We start from the raw sequence: 19,475 nt of genomic DNA on the forward strand, positions 1-19,475 counted from the left end.
CTCTCTCTCTCGGAAAAGCGAATATACTTTCTCAACTATATTATAAGCGCGTGGCTTTCAATTACGTCTCGCGCGCGTTATGGCTCGTAATCCTCTTTGTCGACGAATCGGCCTTGGCTTTACGGCAAACGTTATGATATCGATCAAATTCGTCTCGTTGTGAGAAAAGTATATAGCGAAAACGCCGACATGTAGACAAGGGAGTGATACAGCCGGCTGGAATGTTTTTGTGCTCGGTATAGAGCTCCTTTCGACGAAAATTACGTTTTATCCCAACGCTCTCCCAACGCGAGGGCCTTCATTATTTTCAGTGAGTTTTCATCTTCGCTCTATATGCGATACTATGCGTGGATATAACTGTACATCTTTATCGAAAATTACAGGCGTTCGAAAATCCAACCGATTTTTTTCTTTCCTCGATCAGAAAATCGTTCCGAGAACTATACGCGGACACTATTTTTACGCCGAGATGAGCTTTCTCTTTGTTACATAAACCGTCGGCTACTGCGACTGGGGTGTTCTATAAACAAATATTTTCTCGCCGTCGCGACGACGACGACAACGACGACGTTATTTGTTGCTTCGGCTTATGTATAATACGTATTTATAATGCGGCTATCTCGCGCGCGATGGTTCCCCGAGTGCGCGCGAAGTGGATAGAATTACGTTCCTTTTTTATTATAAAGAAGAAACTGCGCACTGTCTATACTCGCGTGACGCGAACGAGGAATCGGCTTTTTGGAACGGCTCCAAAAGCCGAGAGACGTTTTTTATTTAAGTGTCTCGTAAAACTGATATAAAGCAACGAGAAGAAGATACGAGTGTGTAAATAAACGGGAGATCGACCGGCTAAATGATTCGCTCTGTGTGTGCGTGTGTGTATAAAGGAGCGATTAGCGCGATTTATGAGATCGGTATTCGCCAATACGGAAGTCCTTTTCTCTCTCGGGGGAGATTATTATCTGATCATCTCGGCGGACAGTTGATGTCGATAAATCAGGTTAACGCTCGCCGAGAGAGCGTCTTTTGCACCAGTCGCGAGTGGGCGTAATCGATGGCTTTGATTCGGCGATAAATTCGAGGAATACGTTTTCTAGAATCATAAAATCGCAATTCTCTTTCGCAAAATTAAACCGATTACCTAAAATCGAAATTGTTAAATAACTAAGACAGCTCGATCGCGAAACTCGAAAATCGGGAAAAAACAAGTTATTATTGGAGAAGGTTTACATAACACAGTCACACCCCATTTTTCAAAATTTTGACGTTACATTGCCATTACCAAAACCGTTCAATCTTATTAACACGCGCGATCTATTAACAAAAAAATCTATCGCGTATACAAGCTCGTCAACTATACACGTACAACACACATCAGCTTCTCTCCCGCGAGCCTTGGGCTTCGCTCGGGGATCGATAGACCGAATTGAATTATTTCGCATTACCGACTCTCGAAATATAACGGCGCAGCGCTTAGCGACAAGTCTCTCCTTCTGGCTGAACGACGGGTTTTCAATTTTCCATAGGGTCGAGGCGATTTTTCCCCCGCGGTTCATCCGATTAGCGTCTCACGACTGCTCTTGATTGGCTATTCATACTCTCTCCGGCGTCGTTTAATACACATCGATCGGATTCCGTTATTAAACTTATAGAGAGTTTGATTACATATAGACCGAGAGATGACGTTTTTTAAATATTGCTTCGCTCGTAAATACATGCATGTAGAAAATAAAGACGACGCTTCGAAGGTCGAGCCTATAATGGGCCAGAAATCGAAAACGAGATGACGAGCTCGGCGGGCTGTCGGCTTTCCGAAGGTGAAAACTCTCGAGAAAGGTTTATTGGCGCCACACGTGTGACCGGTGCAGCTACTTCACGCACACGCACACGGTCTTCTCTCAAGGCTCTCTCTCTCTCTCTCTGTTTGAATATATATATATATATATATATATATATATATATATATATATATATATATATATATATATATATACGGCTCCTTTTTCTCGTCTTTCAGAAAAGGATTAATCTCTCTCGTCGCGCGCGTTCATTTTTCTCCTGCGGCGGCGGCGGCGACTTGTAAAAAAGCAGAAGCCGACTGGCGTCGCCGGCGTCAAAATATTATATACAGGTTTAGATCGGGAGATTCCCTCGTTTAGAAAAGAGATTCACGCTCTATCGCTGTGGAATTCGTGCAGATTTTCAACAATAATCGTATCATCGAAGCATGTAATAATAAGAATAAAGTTAACGACGCGAGTTCAAAGTTCACTAAACCGTAAACAAACACCCGATTATTACACACAGCAGACGCCGAAGCTGCATCGCGTTGGCGCCACACCGTCAGCTTCTCCGCCCGAAAAAAAGCGTCAAAAAGAAAAAAGCTCTCCACGCGCGCGGGTTTTTCGACCGCCTACTATTTATAGCGTATCCGCGCACGTTATAAGGCAATACACGAATTCAGAAGATGCGCGTCCAAAGGCAGTAGCCTCGATCGCGCGAGCTTTACGATAGGCGCGTTTTGAGTTATTGGCGCCTATAATACTCTCGTGCGCGGCCGCGCTGACTTCTTGGCGCCCGGGGGGCGTGCATAAAAACGAACGTTTTGCGCCTCGCGAGATTTATCGCGATTGTTATCGCGCGACTGCGCACACCGCAGGAGAGAGAGAGAGAGAGAGAGAGAGAGAGAGAGAGAGAACAGCGATTGAATGGAACGGTTATGAGGAGTCGCGTGAGTGTGTGTGTGTGTGTGTGTGTGTGCTGGTTTATCGGAGGGGAATGTCATTTTTTTGCTTATTTTTTGAGGAAGATTTCGGTAGCTGCTGTTTTGTCTCGGATATATTTACTCAGAAGCTCGAGCGGGTGTATCGTTAAATTGTGCGATAATGCGCGTTGTAAAATTTCGCTTTTGAGAGGTATATATGCTTTGTCGACTAAGCGACGAATTAAAGCTCGAAAAAAAAGAGGTGACGGAGAGGGCATACGCGCCACTGGAAGCCTTTCGAATATCCCGCTCTGTGCCACCGAGAGCACACTATACACTGCCCAGAGACTCTAAGCGCATTCCAAGCTCTCGCTCGCGGGGATTGTAATTGCGGCCGTTTCGCGGCTGATTATACTCGCTCTATGGCGCTCCAGTTCGCGCGTCGACCGCGAAATTCCAGAAGCTTTGATGGACATTTGAAAAAAATACAGTGCGCTGACTCTAAAAATTCAAATTTAAATATTATGCTTATTACTCAAAAGAGTCGCGGGAAATACGCTTATTTTCGTAGCCCCGAGCAAGCTCTGCCAAAAGAGCGCAAGTGGAACGTTAAAATAGGTTGGTGCATCTTACGAAAAGCCTGCGCGCGCTTTCAAGAAAGAGCGCCCATGAACCGGCAAGTGAACTTTCGCGACGATGAAGACGTGCTTGTGCGCCGAATAACGACATTGAACTCGAGCGCCGAAACGATGTGCAATTTACCGGCTCATCAAATACGCATTCGTTTGGATTTCGATCGTAAATAAACCGTTTCTCTCGATAAACAGTCGCGCACGCGCGCGATATAAATCAATTGCCGTATACGTCGCGCCGTCTTCATTATGCACTTTATCTTCGGCGCATCTTTGCCGAAGTGTGTCATGATCCGCATGCCCGTCGCGGTCAATTAACGTCGAGTTTGTAGGATAGTGTGTATAGCTGTATAGAGTCGACGCAGCTGTGTCTAAAGTAAAGGTTGTTTTATACACTGTCGCGAGAGAGAGAGGCTATTTCCTTTTCTGATGTCCGCGAGCTTCCTCTCGCGATTCCGACGCTCTGATACGTATAGACTTGATTCTACTCGAGAATTTTTTTTCTTCCTCTTCTTCTTCGTTTTCGACGCGGACGAGAGATAAATTGGGTTTGATTGTGATTTAGCGCTCGAGGAAAAGTTACGATTAAAATCGATAGATCGCGACCGTAACGTAACATCAACAAACACAAGAATAGAAAAAAAACGCCTCCGGCACGTATAATGCAATCGCTCGTCGCGTTGAATAAAAAAAGCTCTTCAGATCTTACCAGAGAAGAAGCCCCGCGGGGCCGCCTCTGCACTGCGCACCTGTCCCTTGGTCTCTCTCTCTCTCCGCATCGAGGCGCTATCGGACGACGCGCCAAGCCCGTGACCTTTTTGGCGGCACTATGCGGATGCCTCACATGTACAAGAAACGCATATTCCGTGCCATAAACAATTTCACTAGGAACAACGTAGTACTTTTCCGCGAGACTCAATAATAGACCGACACTGCCTACGGCTACTGGAAACACACGTCGGCTTAAATGTTTATACGGAGTCTGCCAAACATGTTTTTTTCACTCTCGGAATCAATTAAAGCTCGCCTGTGTGTATTATTGCCCAAGTCGTTAAACGAATCGAGATGAAAGAGAGGAGTCGCTATTTTATTGCTCCGGCGTGTGTATAGGGGGAGTATAGTGGAAAAAATTACGAAGAGGCGCCGAATGTCGTTGAGCAAACGAGCGAGAGCGTGCGATAAAAATTAATTCTCACATATACGCGTTCTTTATTTAAAGATCGAACGAAACAAAAAGAAGCTGTGGAGATTGAAATTACTATCGAGGCAATATATTCGATAAAAATACACACTCATTACGGTTCTAAGAATCCGACAATAGCCCTCATTAAATATCCCCGGGGACTACAATGAGTCCAATCCGCGTCTATCATTACCCGGCGCACCGACTCTCTCGATCAATGCCGATCAAAAAATCTCCCTCTCCCTCTCTGTCTTCACATAATTGACCCCCGGAGCAGTAGGAGAGTCCGAAACCTCTGGAAGAAATTCGACAATCGACTCTATCAATTTTTATACGCTCGCAGCGTTCGTTAGCCGAAGAAGAGAGAGAGAGAGAGAGACAAAACACCGTTCTCAATCTCGCGCACGAGAGAGAGTTATTTTTGCCAGAATAAGAGCGGCGGGGCGATTTCTTCTTTCTCAAGAGAGCGAGAGCTTTTTCTCCGAGTGAGGGTAGATCCGAGCGGTTGATAATTTTCCCGACGCCTGCACGCCGGGGTCAACGGAATCTCGGAGAGTGGCTTCTTCGGCGAGACGGCCGAATCGTGCTGGGCTTCGATTGTTGATAAAAGTTGGAAGCGATTTTTCGAGGGAGAGGCAAATGTCTGCAGAGCTTTTGCGCGTAAACACGCGCGAGCTTGACTGCTAAATAAAGCGAGAGTATAGTGTATAGAAATCGTAAAGCTCTTTCGCGTTAAAAAAAGATCAAACGAGCCCCGCCGCGCTTCTCTATCGATCCTCCGAAAATAATTTCTCGAACGAGCGACGATAAAGAAAAAAATCACCATAAAATGCATATACGTGCACTTGGCTATATTTACTCGGCCCTGATCCGCGCAACGTAAGGAGCTGCACATGTGCGCGCGGGGCATCTTCTCTCGGCTTTGAAAAAGATTCTGAGAGCTTTTTCTGCGGGACGAGAGATGGAAGTGTATAGGCAGACGAGGTCGAACGGGCAGTTTTTTAGCGCGGCCGTGAACTGAAAATATCGCCAGACGCGTGTGTGCGTGAGTTTTTTTAGTTTCTATAAGAGGGTTTGATTGATTCGCTTAACTGCTCAGGTTGGAATCGCTCCTATGGCTATATTCGTGTAATAACACAAACCAACGTAAAATTCACTCGCACTTGGCTCTCCCGGCTAAAATCCATCGAATCGCATTCATCCCATGTACCCACAACATATCCAGTCTCGCGCGAGCGCATTGTTCCCCGCACGCGCGCGCGAAACGGTACCGCGCGTTCCCGCGCAGATCACCGCCTGCATATCAACAAGATAAGCCCGTGTGTGTATGTGTTCGCGGAAAGCTCGCGCGCGCGAGAGCGCGATTTTCGGCGGTGTGTATTCCCTTGTTCTCTCTCTCTCTCTCTCTCTCTCTCTCTCTCTCTCTCTCTCTCTCTCTCTCTCTCTCTCTCTCTCTCTGTATTGTGTGTATTGGCTATTGTGGAAGAGAGAGAGAGAGAGAGAGAGGACTGGTCGCTGACCTCAGGTGCGAGGACGCGCCAAACGGGTTCGCTACCAACTTTTCGGGGTGTGTATTATTGAAACGGCGCGAGATTCGACGCGCGCAGGTGTGGGTGTATACGATACATCGTATATGGGGAAAAGCTTCGCTTATATTCGAAAATGGAATTCGAGTGTACGGAATACACGCGAAGGAGGAACAAAAGGTACACATGCGCGGCAAGAAAGTGAAAGAGAGGAGAGAGAAAAAAAACGACAGTGGAAAGAGAGGCGAGCGATAAGGATGCATACGTGACGGGAATTTTAAACTCGAATCGCGAGCTGTAATTCGCGTATGATATCGGACGAATTCTTATTCGAGCTATGGCATGAAACGTGTTCCGTATTTTACGCATATTAGATTTGTCAAGTTGTAGAGTCCCCTCGAGTGAGTCGAATTTAATTTAATTTAATTTTGTGTTTTATAGTACTGCTCACGCAACCACCGAATTACCATGTAGTTGTTTATGTAAGTCGATTAGTTCTTCACTCTATGACCGTTGCCCAACATAGAATCTCCATCTCGGTCACCATAAAATATAAACCACCCCGGATCAATCCCAAACCTCGACGAATAATCCAGAAGCACGCTTCAGCCTCCAAAAATGCGAAGGGTACACACACACACACACACATACGTACTTGGCAGCGAGCCAAGGAGGTTGCACTCTCTCAAGCTCATATGCATGTGTGCATATAAAAGTCGCGAAAATCGCGGCCGTAGCCGGCGTCTGGTCGCGTCTTTGGCTCGTCTCCATCGGACGCGTCGCGCGCGAGGATAACGCTTGCCCTTAAATCATTGCCACCTGCAGCTCTCGCGAGACTAATGGCCCCGTGTGTCTCGCTCGACGCGAGAGACTGCCAAGTGTGTGTATTTTTTTTTTCGATTTGGTAGTGCAGGGATAATTTCTCGAGAGTAGGTGAAACATTGTGTAAAATTGTAAGAGCTCGTAGTTTTGTAAGAGTTTTGCAAGAGGCTCTTAGCCCGTGATTGCCGGCTTTTAATTTTCTCGCGATGCTTAAAATACTTCCTCATTTGTAAGCGCTCCTTTTAGAGTAGAAATGTGTGTTTCAGCGCTTGGTTTTTATTTCGAGAGGCTCGTGGCTGTTAATGAAAAGCTGCTGGAAAACGTTTACGATATAAATTCCATAAATTAATCAGGCATATCCGAATTCATGTATAAAGCTACATATAGAAATAAAAACCGTCCGAAAATTCGTCGTTACTAAACAAAATATTTCAAAAGCTAATTGCCGCCTAATGGCATTTCTCATTTTAGCGCTAATTGCCGTTGTAATGCCGCGCGCGTTCTATTATTCGCGCAAAAAAAAATCCCACTCTCGCGCCTAGCAATTGCCGCGATAAAACAGCAGCGGCAGCGCGAACAAATTGAAGCTAGAGCTATGCCTTTTAATGTCCCTCTGGCAGTGGAAGCTAAAAATTTAATACGCATTCTTCGGTCGCTTCTAAGAAGCATGTTTACCGGACGTTCGTTCGCTGCTGCTTTTTTTTCCTGCCGCTATAATGCACAGGTGCGTATTGCGCGAATTATCGCTCTCGCATTTCTCGCGTGAAAAACTTTGTTGGCTTAGCTCGAAAATTGCGACAGTCGACGGTGTTATCGGAAAAAAGTAGAGAGACGGAGTCGAAAGCTGACCTATAAATTGGAGGCTTAGTCGTTTGAAATCAATCGGCGCAAGGTCCGCGGGAAACTTTCGGCGATTCCGTATTTTCCTCTCGTCCGGCGCGTCTAAGGCCAAGGTGTGTAGTGTATGTATACGCTTGGAATCGTTATTTCGCGCGTGAACCGGTTACGAATCGAATGAGCGATCATATAACGAAAGTGACGGCGCCGGGGCGTTTAAAATTGTGAAAAATAGCCTATCGTGCAGAAACTTATTACACGAGTGTAATAAGTTTCTGCACGATAGATGACACCTATTCTCGGGAACCTTGATTCTGCCGATCCTTGAGCTTCCAAGGATCCGATCGTCGCGACGTTCGATTCCGCAGAGACATTACAATTGGAGATGCTGCAGTAGTGCGTCTCGACAGCTTCTGGTTATTATTATATCATATACCAGGAATCCCACATGTTTCTTCGGATGAGCCTCGCGAATGAGGATGTTGTTCGCTCGTCGTGATCTAGTTTTTTCAGCTCCGGCTCTTACGCAACTTTTCGTATATTTTTCATAACCCAGTCTCCTTGTGCACTTTTTGCGCGGAATTACGTTAAAATCGTACCGAGCCGAGACAATCCCACGGTGAAATTGAAAAAAAGGAAGAAATATCCGCAACCCCTCGCGATTTACTCCCGGCGCTAATTGCAATTTCTGCAAACACACACATAACGCGCGAGAAACCAACAACAGCACACACAAACTGGAGGCGCGAGCGATGCAATCTACAGCTCCTCAGCCGGCTTTAATCTGCGGCTCGTAATCGCGCGAGACTCGTCCCTCCCGGCGCATTAAATCCATCCCCGAGCGCGAGCGTGACCGGGATCTGCAGAAAAACAAAAAGATCACGCGCGACCGGCTCTATACACAGCCGATCTCCTGGCGCCATGGTGAACGTCGCCGCTTGTGTATACATCTCTCTCTCTCTCTCTCTCTCTCTCTCTCTCTCTCTCTCTCTCTCTCTCTCTCTCTCTCTCTCTCTCTTAGCTGCGTATGCGGATTAAAGTTCGTATGTACGTACGTACCTGTCCGGATGAAAAAATCGGCTGCAGTCGTAGCGTCAGGGAGAAGTTGCTCCTTTGTCCCGAGTTAAGGTCAAGCTTCCGATATGGACAGCACACTCCAGTGTTGTTCCTCTGCTGCACCTGCGACAGATTGAATTTTGGTATACATGAAAGAGGTACATTCTCTCCACTCTCTCGCATGAATAATTCAGGCGCTACTATACGCTCACAAATTTATTTGACTATAAGTGAGCGATAAATCAGGCGCTATTAATTTTATCGTGAAATATTATACGCGCACGCGGCTAGCTTGAGAGTAATGTGTGTTTCGTGTAATTTGCTTCTATCGTCCATCTATTTTCTCGCTCGCAAGTGTGTGCCGTGGTTTATTGAAAAAAAAAGGTGACACGCGTCTAATCGAAATTCCGAACCGATAATATCTCTGTGTAAAGGGGCTAATAATAGCTCTGCACTTCTTAGAAATTCAAATTTCCATGAATTAGACTTGGCTACATTTTCGAAAGCCGTGTAACGATGGCTCGGAGGGAAATTCTCATGTCTTCGGTGTCAAAAAGTGAAACCCGACTTCTGTGATCTCTTACTCAATTCCTATAATCTCCTCATACTAAAATACGTTTGTCGTTCGAATTTCCCCAGAAAAATCGCGACACTGCCAATAATGCAGCTCTTGTGCAATATCCGATCGAACCGGCGACAAAAGCGAGAGCCGATGACGATGGCGATATTATCGGCAGGTATCTAGCTCTCGCGTTTCGTCGAACGTTTCTTTCTGCGCGAGAGCCGCGTGTGTCGATAAAAGAAATTGCATTTTACAATGGGAATGAATTGTAACCGAGTTTAAAGCGAGCCGATAACGCTCGGCTAATTATTTTTTGTACCGCCAGAGCGAATGTTTATGAGAGATTAACGTTATTCGGCGATAAGCGTCTAAACGGACACTTATCGCGTTCATTAACGAAGCAAACAACACGTATGAGAATGCGAAAGTTAAACAGTGTTAATTCAATTCTATACAATATTTCAGCCAACGATCGTTACGTATACGCGATTCCTAATCCTCGCACCAAACCGAATTCAATTGCATTAGCCCGTCGCTCCTGAATCAGCAAGCACAATACACTCGATTTCTCGTATAATTTCCCGGTAAACCCACACATACACAGCCTTCTCCGAGCCGTTAGATTTATACGAACGATCTTTTTTCTCTCTTTTCCCGAGGGGACGAAAAAAATCCGACCACTACTTTTTTCTTCGCTCTCTTTCTGCAAACCAGATAAGCTTCGCGGGCGATATACGCAGAGACCCGTGTCCCTCTCGTTTCCGGCCATGGTTATTCGACGATTTTTTTGCGGCGCATTGTTATCATTTTTCAGCGATGCGACGACTTGTTGTTCGCTGCGTTGGTGAATTTTTTGTGCGGCTTATCTCCGTCTCCGTGTGGTTTATTATTATTCTTTTTTTTTTATTTTGGGGAAGGCGAGTTGACTCTGCGGCTAATCGGTCTGACCGCAAGTTTTTCAGATTGATTAGACCGATTAGATCGGAGATACACGGGGATTTTTTAAATTTCGAAATTAACGATAAATATTCCGCCGTTGTGTATACGCAGAAGAATCGAGCGTTTATACAGGTATAAACTTCCATTTACAGGCGCGAAACTAGTTTCCCCAGCTCCGCTCGACGGACATACACGCACATTCGCAGAAACAGGTTGCAGCTCCGCGAGGGGGTTTACATAACAGATCGGCAAAATCGAGATGTATAATAAAGGACGATTAAAAAGCTCCCAGCCAGCTACTGTCAAAGCACACATCCCATATCCTCGAACGAAACGTATACAGTCTGAGGCTGCTGTAATCCCTCAGCGTCTTCGGAAAATCCGCACGGCTTTCGGCGCATCGATTTTCTTCCGCGGCGTGAGAGTTCAGGCAAACCTGTCCGCCCGACTCTCCCTCTATTTATTCGCGAGTATCTCTCGACTGGCTGTGTTTTCCTAGAGAGACGCCGGCGAGCAGTCATTTCACTCGCGCGCGGCTCGCTTGATCCTCTCACTCGAGAGCAGAGCGATGATCGCGGCTTTTAAACACGTTTTAATACGGCCGATTAAGCTACACACACACGCACACACAAGACGCTGTGTATGTCCTTCGCGTCTGATGTATGGCGCTGATCTCGGGCGAATGTCGCGACTTCTCTCGATTAACGTTATATACGCGCGTCCTGATTTAATATTACGCCTATACCGCTACTGCTCCGCTGATTTTTCCATTAGGGAATATAATCGAAGCTCCTGAAGCGTAATCGCGTACGGACGTATGTAACGAGTTCATTTGTACGATTCTCTCTGTGTGGGTATGTAGACTCGAGAGCGACTTACAGACAGATATACCTGAGTGTGCACTTTGCGATCTGGAATCTCGAACGCCGCTCTCTTTCCCTCCTCTCGCTCTCCTCTTCGCGTCTCTCTCCCCTTCACCAATACACAGCAGCAGCAGCAGCAGCAGCAGCAGCAGCAGCACCGCAGAGCGACTTTCAATTTTAAGGCGCGAGCAAACTACTCGATCCTTGCGCGGCTCTGTAGTAGTAGTCTCTCGGTCGATTCGACGAGTCAATTCGCGTCAGTCGAGATGAAAGGAGAGCTGCTGCTGCTGCTGCATCGCTTTCGATGTTACATGTACAATACACGCGAATAGATGAAAAATTCGAGAGGTTCGATAGGAAATAAATTCCATCTCTCGAGGGGAATGCTCCAGCTCTTCGCGGAATGCAAACAGAGCACTGCGAGGAGCTCTCCTAATCCTTTTAATGCCCCGCGAGATGAATGCTTTCCGCGAGATTAATACCTCGCTCTTCTCTCTCTCTCTCTCTCTCTCTCTCTCTCTCTCTCTCTCTCTTTCTCGCTTTCACTCGGCCATTCCGTTCTTTCTCTCTCTTTCCGTCGCATTCCTCGCCCGTTTTTCCTCCCGGCTCTCGAGGTTAACACTTTCCTTCGCGGAGAGGGATGCGCGTATGCACCGGCGCCTTTGCATTACATTCCTCGCTCGGAGCTGATTTACGACTCTCCTTCTTCAGCTCGGCTACTCCGATGATGCTACTGTGTGTGTGTGTGTGGGGGTTTTCTCCACGAATTGAATTATCGCGCGATCGGGAGACTTTGGCACGATGTACTCGTACGTTTCCGTTTGGCTATTACTAATGGACTCGTGTGCGCTTCTGTTGACAGGCATCAGTGATGCAGCAGTCGTCGAAGGACAGGTGACGCGCGAGAGGCAACCTCGAGACCAGGAACACACGAAGCACCTTGACAAGCCCGTGAAGACAGCAGGATAACCCGAAGCTCTCCGCATCCCAGGATGTCGTGCAAGAGGTCGTCGATCCTCAGCCTCGCGATCTTCCTGATCGCTCTGTCGACCGGCTTCTGCAGGTCCACCGCTGATGGGTTCGGCTCAGCCTCCGACGCTTTCTCATCCTCGCAGCCGAGGAAGACGCTAGACCAGGAGATCGGTTCGCCCTCGGAGCTGGCCTGGCAGGCCTGGCTCCTGGTGGAGAACAAGCACGGCGGCCAGTCGCCCCTGGACTCGTCCAACATCCTTCGCAGGATCACGCCGAAGAGCATCTTCATAGCTCCCGAGTTGGTCGCCTGTCCCAGCGGTTACTCGTCCGACGGCAAGGGGGTCTGCAAGCCGGACCCCATCAAGATCGACGAGGACGCGCAGCGCCAGTTCTTCCTCAAGCGACTGAACGCCCTCTACGGCAAGTTCGGCAACAACAGGAAGAAGCCCGAGGCGCAGGGACCGCTGCAGATCAACATACCGATCTCCCTGCCCCCGAAACCGGAGCCCCAGCCCCAGCCACCGCAGCAGCCGGAACAGAAGCCGCCGGTGGTCACGGAAAATCGGCTGGCCATACCGGTCGTAATATCGCAGCAGCCACCGGTGCGGGAGAACCAGGAGGCCGTGGCCGTGGTCGTGTACAAGGTGGCCAACGACACGAAGAAGCCCGACGAGGAGAAACCCAGCACCACCGCCTTCTTCCTCGGGTACTCCAATTCCTCGGATCCCAAGAAGGACCCTGCGCAGACCGGCCAGGTGGTCCAGGTGGCCGAGATCGTCGACGACATGAACGAGACCTTCTCCGGCGTGGTCGACTACAAGATACCGATCAGCCTCAAACCGATCTTCAACCGATCGGACGACGAGGCGAAGACGACCGGCGACGCTGGCCTGGACGATCGTCAGACGGAGAAGAAGGTCGAGGGGCAGGATTCCTCGGAGGACTCGTCCCCCACAGTGGTGTTGCTCCTGTCCCCGACCAAGCAGCCCGGCGTCAGGTCGACCACCGAGAGGGAGATGGAAACCGAGGCTACGGACGACGACCGGGAGTCCGAGACCGCCGCGACGGTCCAGACGACGGATGACGACCGGCGAACCGACACGACGATACAGACCGTCGCTCCCCTGGACGGAAGCAGCACTTTGAGAAGCACCAGCACCGAGAGGAGCTTCGCGCAGGACGACGAGACGGTTTACGCCGACGAGGAGAGCCAGACCCAGGACTCCGAGGACCACGAGGACTACGACGACACGACGGCCGAGGACGAGTTCGCCGAAGGCGAGGACGAGCTGCTCAAGCCCGGCGAGGCTGGCATGATGATTCCGAGCAAGAACCAGGAGCTGGTCAGGTCCAAGACGCAGAAGCATCAGCCTTCGACGCTGCCGGATGAACCCGCGTCGACGACCTTCGTTGACGCCACCACGATCACGACCTTCCCCACGGACTCGTTCGAGAGCACCTTCAAGACCGGCGCGACCGAGGAGCTGCCCAGCACCCACACGACCGAGATCCCCACCACGATCGTCACCACCACCGAGTCCAGTGTCAGGGAGACTACGCTGTACGTCACCACTCCGCTGAGGGTCAAGATACCGATCAAGACCACGCAGCCCACGCCGGCGCCCGCGACGACCATCAGCGACGAGATCAGGGTCGACGAGACCCTCGAGACCGAGAGGGACCTGGTGACCGAGCCGGAGGTGATCTTCTCGACGCAGCAGAACAACTACGGCCGCAAGCGACCGATGCACCCTATCCGAGTGGCCGAGACGCAGGCCTACACCTCGGGACTCTTCGAGGAGCCGATTACGCGAACGGAGCTGCCCCCGGTGACGGTCGACTTCCACCGGCGGCAGAAGCCCACGATGACCGTGAACAACGAGCCGATCCTCTTCAAGAACGACGGCGACATCCCGTCAGACTTCAAGGACCAGATGGCCGAGTCCTCCAAGCCGTCCGCCCAGGACTTCAAGCGGGTAATTCCCAGCTTCGGCAGCGGCAACGACGAGCCGTCGTCATCGACCTACGTGAGGTTCCCGGAACAGACCCCCGCGTCCAGATCCCAGTTCGGCTACGTGAGGTTCCCCTCGGACGACGTCAACAGCATCCACAGTCCCGAGGGCTACAAGGACCACCTGCTCTCGCCGTACCGATCTCGCGACGGCGACTACTCGGCGACGAGCACCAAGTCCAGCGTCCCGGCCCGGCAGAAGTCACCCTCGACGAACTGGCGTCTGCCGCCCCCGGGTGTCCGGATGGACCGCCAGCAGCAGCAGCAGCAGCAGCAGCGCCAGCAGAAGCAGAAGCCGATGCTGCTGAGGTTCTGGGCCCGCATGCCTCTGGTCCGCGACCTGAGCTTCTACCCGACGACGAGTCACGGCTCGCACAACGAGCCGATCGGAGGCGGCGAACCTGAGACTGCTCGACTCAACAGCAGGTTCTCCACAGCCCAGCCCAGGCGAGTCAACTACTACAAGGAGATGTCGTCGCACGACGTCAACAGGCTTCTGGCCCAGCAGCTGGGCCAGCCGGCGATCGGCGGTTAAACGCTCGAGACCGTTTACAGGATCGCCCCGCGAATTATAACATATTGTATTAAGAATAATACTCGGAACAGTACGTGCCAAATAGTAAGCTTTGCGCCGAGACAGAGAGAGAGAGAGAGAGAGTGAAAGGCAGAAGGGAAGGATTCAGCGTGTCGGTAGAGAGCTACGATAGCCGTAGCGACGATTTTACGCCGATTGACGAAAGATCCGCGAAGACGGTAGGTTTTCTATACACACTCGCCAGCGTAGTACGTTCCACATCGGGCTAACGTACGATCGAGAGCCGAGCGGTACACACATACACACACACACACACACAACACACACGACCTCGCCGTGTTATACTCTCCCGTTTTTCCCTCATCATTTCTTTCTTTCGCTTTTTTCTTTTACACTCGACCTTCAATGAAGTGGACCGGTTCTCTCTTCTTATCGATTCTTCGCGGAGAGTCGCTGGTGTACACGCGCACGCGAACGTGTGTGTCTATCGTTCAGGAGAGAGAGAGAGAGAGAGAGAGAAAGCGTAGGAAAGTGTCTCGAGCGAGTTGCACAATGCATCTGTCTGTGACGCGCGCCAGGGAATGCGGATGTCCTTCCGCGCACGTATATTACGTTACATACTTGCGCGAGTCTAACGTAATAACGTTCGCTGCTATGCTACGATTATACGTTCTTCAGCGCGGAATCTCTTATAATTGTATATTATTTAAATCTCGTTGTTTTCGCGAGCGAGTCGTGGATATTGTTATGGTATGTAAATATTCGAGTAGATGTGGCAGTGCTTTTTCCGGGAAGCGGAGACTCGACCGGAATTTCGAGTGGAAATTCGTTGGCCGAAGCCTCCTCTCCGATATGTATTTCTTTCTTTCTTGCTATATTTAATCACAGGGAGAGGAAGCGTCGAAATTCGATTGTTCGTCTTATTTTGTTCGATTTTGAAGGCTTCAATCTTGAATAAGATCGATTCAATCGCGATTATCACAAGCGCACAACTATTCGCATCTCGTAATACTCACTGGAGGAAAGCTTTTCTACGCGCTTTCTCAACGATGATTGAAAAATTCAGCGAATTTATCGAATCGATGAGTTTTACCGAGCCCGACGGGGGAGGGGAACACTTTTCCATGCATTTTTTATGCTAAATACACTTGCTATGCGATGAATCGTCGTCGTTTTTACTAATCGCAAAAATATCCGATTAATCATTGTACGCGCTCTTCCGAATTTTGTAAAATATACACGTATAGAGAGCATAATGTATTATCCCATAACATTTAACTTTAGGATATATTATATATTGTAAAAGCAAAAAGTCATATCGCTGTTGCGTGGTAACATCGAGATATTGTTACTCTTTAAATAATTCTAGAAAGTCGAATCTTCGTATACGTCGGTGTGTGCGTGTGTATGTCTGTTGTTTCCTTATCCAATTTTTGCATTATAAAAGAATTGTTGTCTATTAAACGTATAGAATTATTATTATTATTATTATACACAAAGGCGAAGTATATAAATATATTATATATATATATATATATATTATATTAATATTATAGATGAAGAAATACCGACTTGAGATTAGTCAAAACCGTATTATTAAAGAAAAAATAATAATAATAATAAATGACGTCCTCATCGACGCACTTTTTTACACTCGCATAATAATTGTAAACGATACTCATACATAATGGAAGGAAAAATGCGTATATCAGAATAGAAATGCCGAATGTAAGTCGATCCGCTCGCGCGCGTCGATCGATCCGTTTTGTTATAAGCCTAACACACAAACGCATTTAAAAAAAACTGTTGTTATACATAAAAGTAGAGAGATAGAAGCTGTTTAGTGAAATCTAATTAAAAAATCAAAATTTTGCGACCTAGGTATAAATATTATATATTCGAGAGAATTAAGGCGAAGCACTTACACAGGACGATGTTTGCACGCATTTCATGGAAAATTTTTCAGATCGAGTCTCCAACGCTATTAAATAACGGTACATCAAGTATAGCTGTACCTATATATTGTAGGAAAAGTTAATCGTACGATATAAAAATTATACGGAAATCCACGTATGAGCGTCCGCGAAGCTCTCGTACGAGCTCAAGGCAGAAGCGAACCGATTACGATATATCCGAGTATACTTTATGTTCCGATGAAAGTTTAAACATAAAAATTATGTAATATAATTTTTGCGTTCGATAATCATGTTTTTAGTTGTATAGCTGATGCGTAAGGCTCAAATTGTACATACATATATTCTTTGTTAATTTAAATTTTTTTTTCGCTGTGTGTCTATCTATAATAAACGAAACACATATGATTTTGACAAGGCGAATAATGAAAATTTATCTTATTCTACCGGTATTCGGTAATTGGGGACATTTCGACTTGAGCGCGAGAGACAGGTGAATAATATATCAGTATATAATGCGCATACGCACATGAGCAAGAGGCGAGATTATATTTAATATTTGACATTGCGGCCAGTAAACGTGTACTCTGCATCTCTTTATATTAATTTTCTTCTCGATGTGCTGTGTTATGTCTCAACGTATGAATGTCAATTCGTGTAAATATTAATTAATTTTATTATCTATATACCAATAGGATGATGATGATGTGAGAGGGCGATGCATAAACGCGCAGATTGTATATATACAGCGTAACGATATAAGTGTTAACTCTATCGTAAAGATGTATTAAATGTAACTGTATTAAACATTATTGTATTATTTATAGCGAAATATATATTGATGTATATTGCGTAAAAAATTGAGCGTTATGTACTTTTCATTTACCACTATAAACCTTGATCCCTTGGCTCTAACTTTTTTTTTCATTGATTTTTGCTAATTTTATCCGAGTCACACTAGACAATGGCACAAAAACTATGTAACTTCATAGAGTGTTTGAAAGTTAGTTGAAATGAACAGAAAAATAAAAGAAAGTAACTGAGATCTTAACAAAAACGCATATATTTACAGTAAAACGTATTTACAAGTAAAGCTACAATTAATAGTTTCACAGATCTGCTTTCGTCCTCAGACCTTTAAAACCACGAGCAATGATGAATTTTTCTGAAGACTCATCTCTTGTGGCTTGGGGTCTTGCTATTTTGACATTCCTGAAAAACCTAGCAAGGTCTTCTTCCAGTTTTGGACATTTGTGCCCATCCCACACTTTGACAATGAATGTTCCTTCGTAACAAGATACTTCTATGGCAAATTTGAATGCCATGTACGCCAACTTGATGATGTTTTCATGATCCAAATCTCTGACACCCGAAGCATTGGGTGCCATGTCCGACATAACTACTTCTACAAATTTTCCTCCTAAAGCTGCTTTTAATATGTTTTGCGCGTCTTCAGTGGTAAAGTCAAGATTTCCATAAACTGTTGCTCCTTCTATAGGATGGATTGGTAATTTGTCAATTGCAATAACTTTTCCCACTTGTTCACCCAACATTTTCCCATGGGAATTAGTCAACTGTGTGGCAACTTGGGTCCAACTCCCTGGAGCTGCACCACAATCGACTACATGAAGACCTGGTGATAAAATTCTGTGCTTTCTATTTATCTCAAGCAGTTTGAAGGCACTCCTACAACGATAGTTTTCTTGTCTTGCCTTTTCTACATAAGGATCTTTGAACTGCCTTGATAGCCATTGCTGTGAGCTGTGTTTCTTGCCTTTTAGATTAGTCGGCTTCTCTTTCAACAAAGCCCGAAATGTGTGAAAACTTCTCAAAAACTGTTTGCTGCTTTCGAACATTCTGAAAATAAATAGCTTACATTATTTTTGGTTTTGAATTCAATTGATCGCATCAAACCATTAATCGAATTCTCTTTAATAATTCAAGCTTTGCTACAAGCGATTCTATAGTTTTAATATTGTTTTTATGGCTGTCATACAAATTTTATAAAAAAGAAATAGTATTTTTAAAAATTGTTGAAATCTATTTTATAGGTTAAGTTTCTCAGTTAAGAAGTACCTATTTTTTAATGATTTTAAAAAGAGACCGAACAAATAATTACCTGCTTATTGAAGTTCAGAAAAAGTAGATGTACCTTGAACTGTTTGTTCTGTGTGTTAATATCATTTGTTATTAATATACACAATTTTTATCACATGTTCTTGGAGCAACTTATTTGTGAAGACCTACATTCACTGAAGGTTAGTTCCATTACACTTTGGCGTGGGGTAGAGCAACCAGTACGACCGATAGTTGGCAACAATGCTTATCTAGCATCGCTTTATGTTTCCAGATTTAAAACTCAACAAAGCACTCAATTATTTGTTAAAACATAGTGCCTTGCGGGCTAATATTTATTAGTAAAACCTTCGTAAAATAATCATAGTTTATGTGAGATTGTCAAGTGATCTACTATTTTGTGCTATTCGAGTTTACCGTTCTAGATTTATCCAAACAGTAGAATGAAACAAAGAACAAAAAAAACGTTGGCACTGGTCGATTCCACGAAATAAGACAAAAAGCATTTTCAATTTTTTTGGTTAGAACCGTACTGATCCCAATACATCGCTTTTTACAGCTTTAATATACTTAATCACATACCTGGTACCGTTGTATCAATCCAAGCTCATCTCCTGGGCACATTAGTCGGTGATTTCGCCAAAAAATCCATCCAATCCAAGCCGAACATCCTCTGCACAATCCGAAAAGCACTAATCCTCGCGAACACCTCGTCGAACGCAACGCACTAAGAATACTATACTATACTAGCTCAACCGCCGCTCGCGCTCTGTATTCACCGATATATAGATAAGTACCATACCAACCGAGTCGTTTCTCTCTTTCTCTCTCTTCTCTCGCGAGA

At 46.4% G+C, this 19,475-nt stretch overlaps 3 protein-coding genes across 9 annotated transcripts in view; 1 reads left to right on the forward strand and 2 right to left on the reverse strand.

The window, feature by feature from the left end:
* The window catches only part of LOC103315681, a 41,676-nt gene extending 24,261 nt beyond the window's left edge, over window positions 1-17,415 (forward strand). For all 6 annotated transcript variants that reach the window (XM_031926292.2, XM_031926291.2, XM_016983720.3 and 3 more), the window contains one exon: window positions 11,987-17,415. In XM_031926292.2, the coding sequence (XP_031782152.1) occupies window positions 12,117-14,642 (2,526 nt within the window). In that variant the 5' untranslated portion in view covers window positions 11,987-12,116 and the 3' untranslated portion in view covers window positions 14,643-17,415. The remainder of the gene's footprint in view (window positions 1-11,986) is intronic.
* LOC100678806 overlaps window positions 1-19,340 on the reverse strand; it is a 74,590-nt gene extending 55,250 nt beyond the window's left edge. The window contains exons 1-2 of the mRNA XM_032598162.1: window positions 19,214-19,340; window positions 8,764-8,883 (exon numbers count right to left, since the gene is read on the reverse strand). The gene's annotated coding sequence lies outside the window, so the exon portion shown is untranslated. The remainder of the gene's footprint in view (window positions 1-8,763; window positions 8,884-19,213) is intronic.
* LOC100123076 (rRNA methyltransferase 2, mitochondrial) lies at window positions 17,596-18,833 on the reverse strand. Of its 2 annotated transcripts, none has more exons than XM_003425714.4 (2): window positions 18,675-18,833; window positions 17,596-18,412 (listed from the first exon to the last, which is right to left on the reverse strand). In XM_003425714.4, the coding sequence occupies exon 2, from the start codon at window positions 18,409-18,411 to the stop codon at window positions 17,665-17,667; it is 747 nt and encodes a 248-aa protein (XP_003425762.1). In that variant the 5' UTR covers window position 18,412; window positions 18,675-18,833; the 3' UTR covers window positions 17,596-17,664. The 2 variants fall into 2 exon arrangements, with proteins under 2 accessions (XP_003425762.1, XP_008204012.1); XM_008205790.4 differs by having other exon boundaries at window positions 18,708-18,826.
* Window positions 19,341-19,475: the final 135 nt, after the last annotated feature.

Source organism: Nasonia vitripennis, chromosome 3 (assembly GCF_009193385.2).
Source record: "Nasonia vitripennis strain AsymCx chromosome 3, Nvit_psr_1.1, whole genome shotgun sequence".
Lineage (NCBI taxonomy): Eukaryota > Metazoa > Arthropoda > Insecta > Hymenoptera > Pteromalidae > Nasonia > Nasonia vitripennis.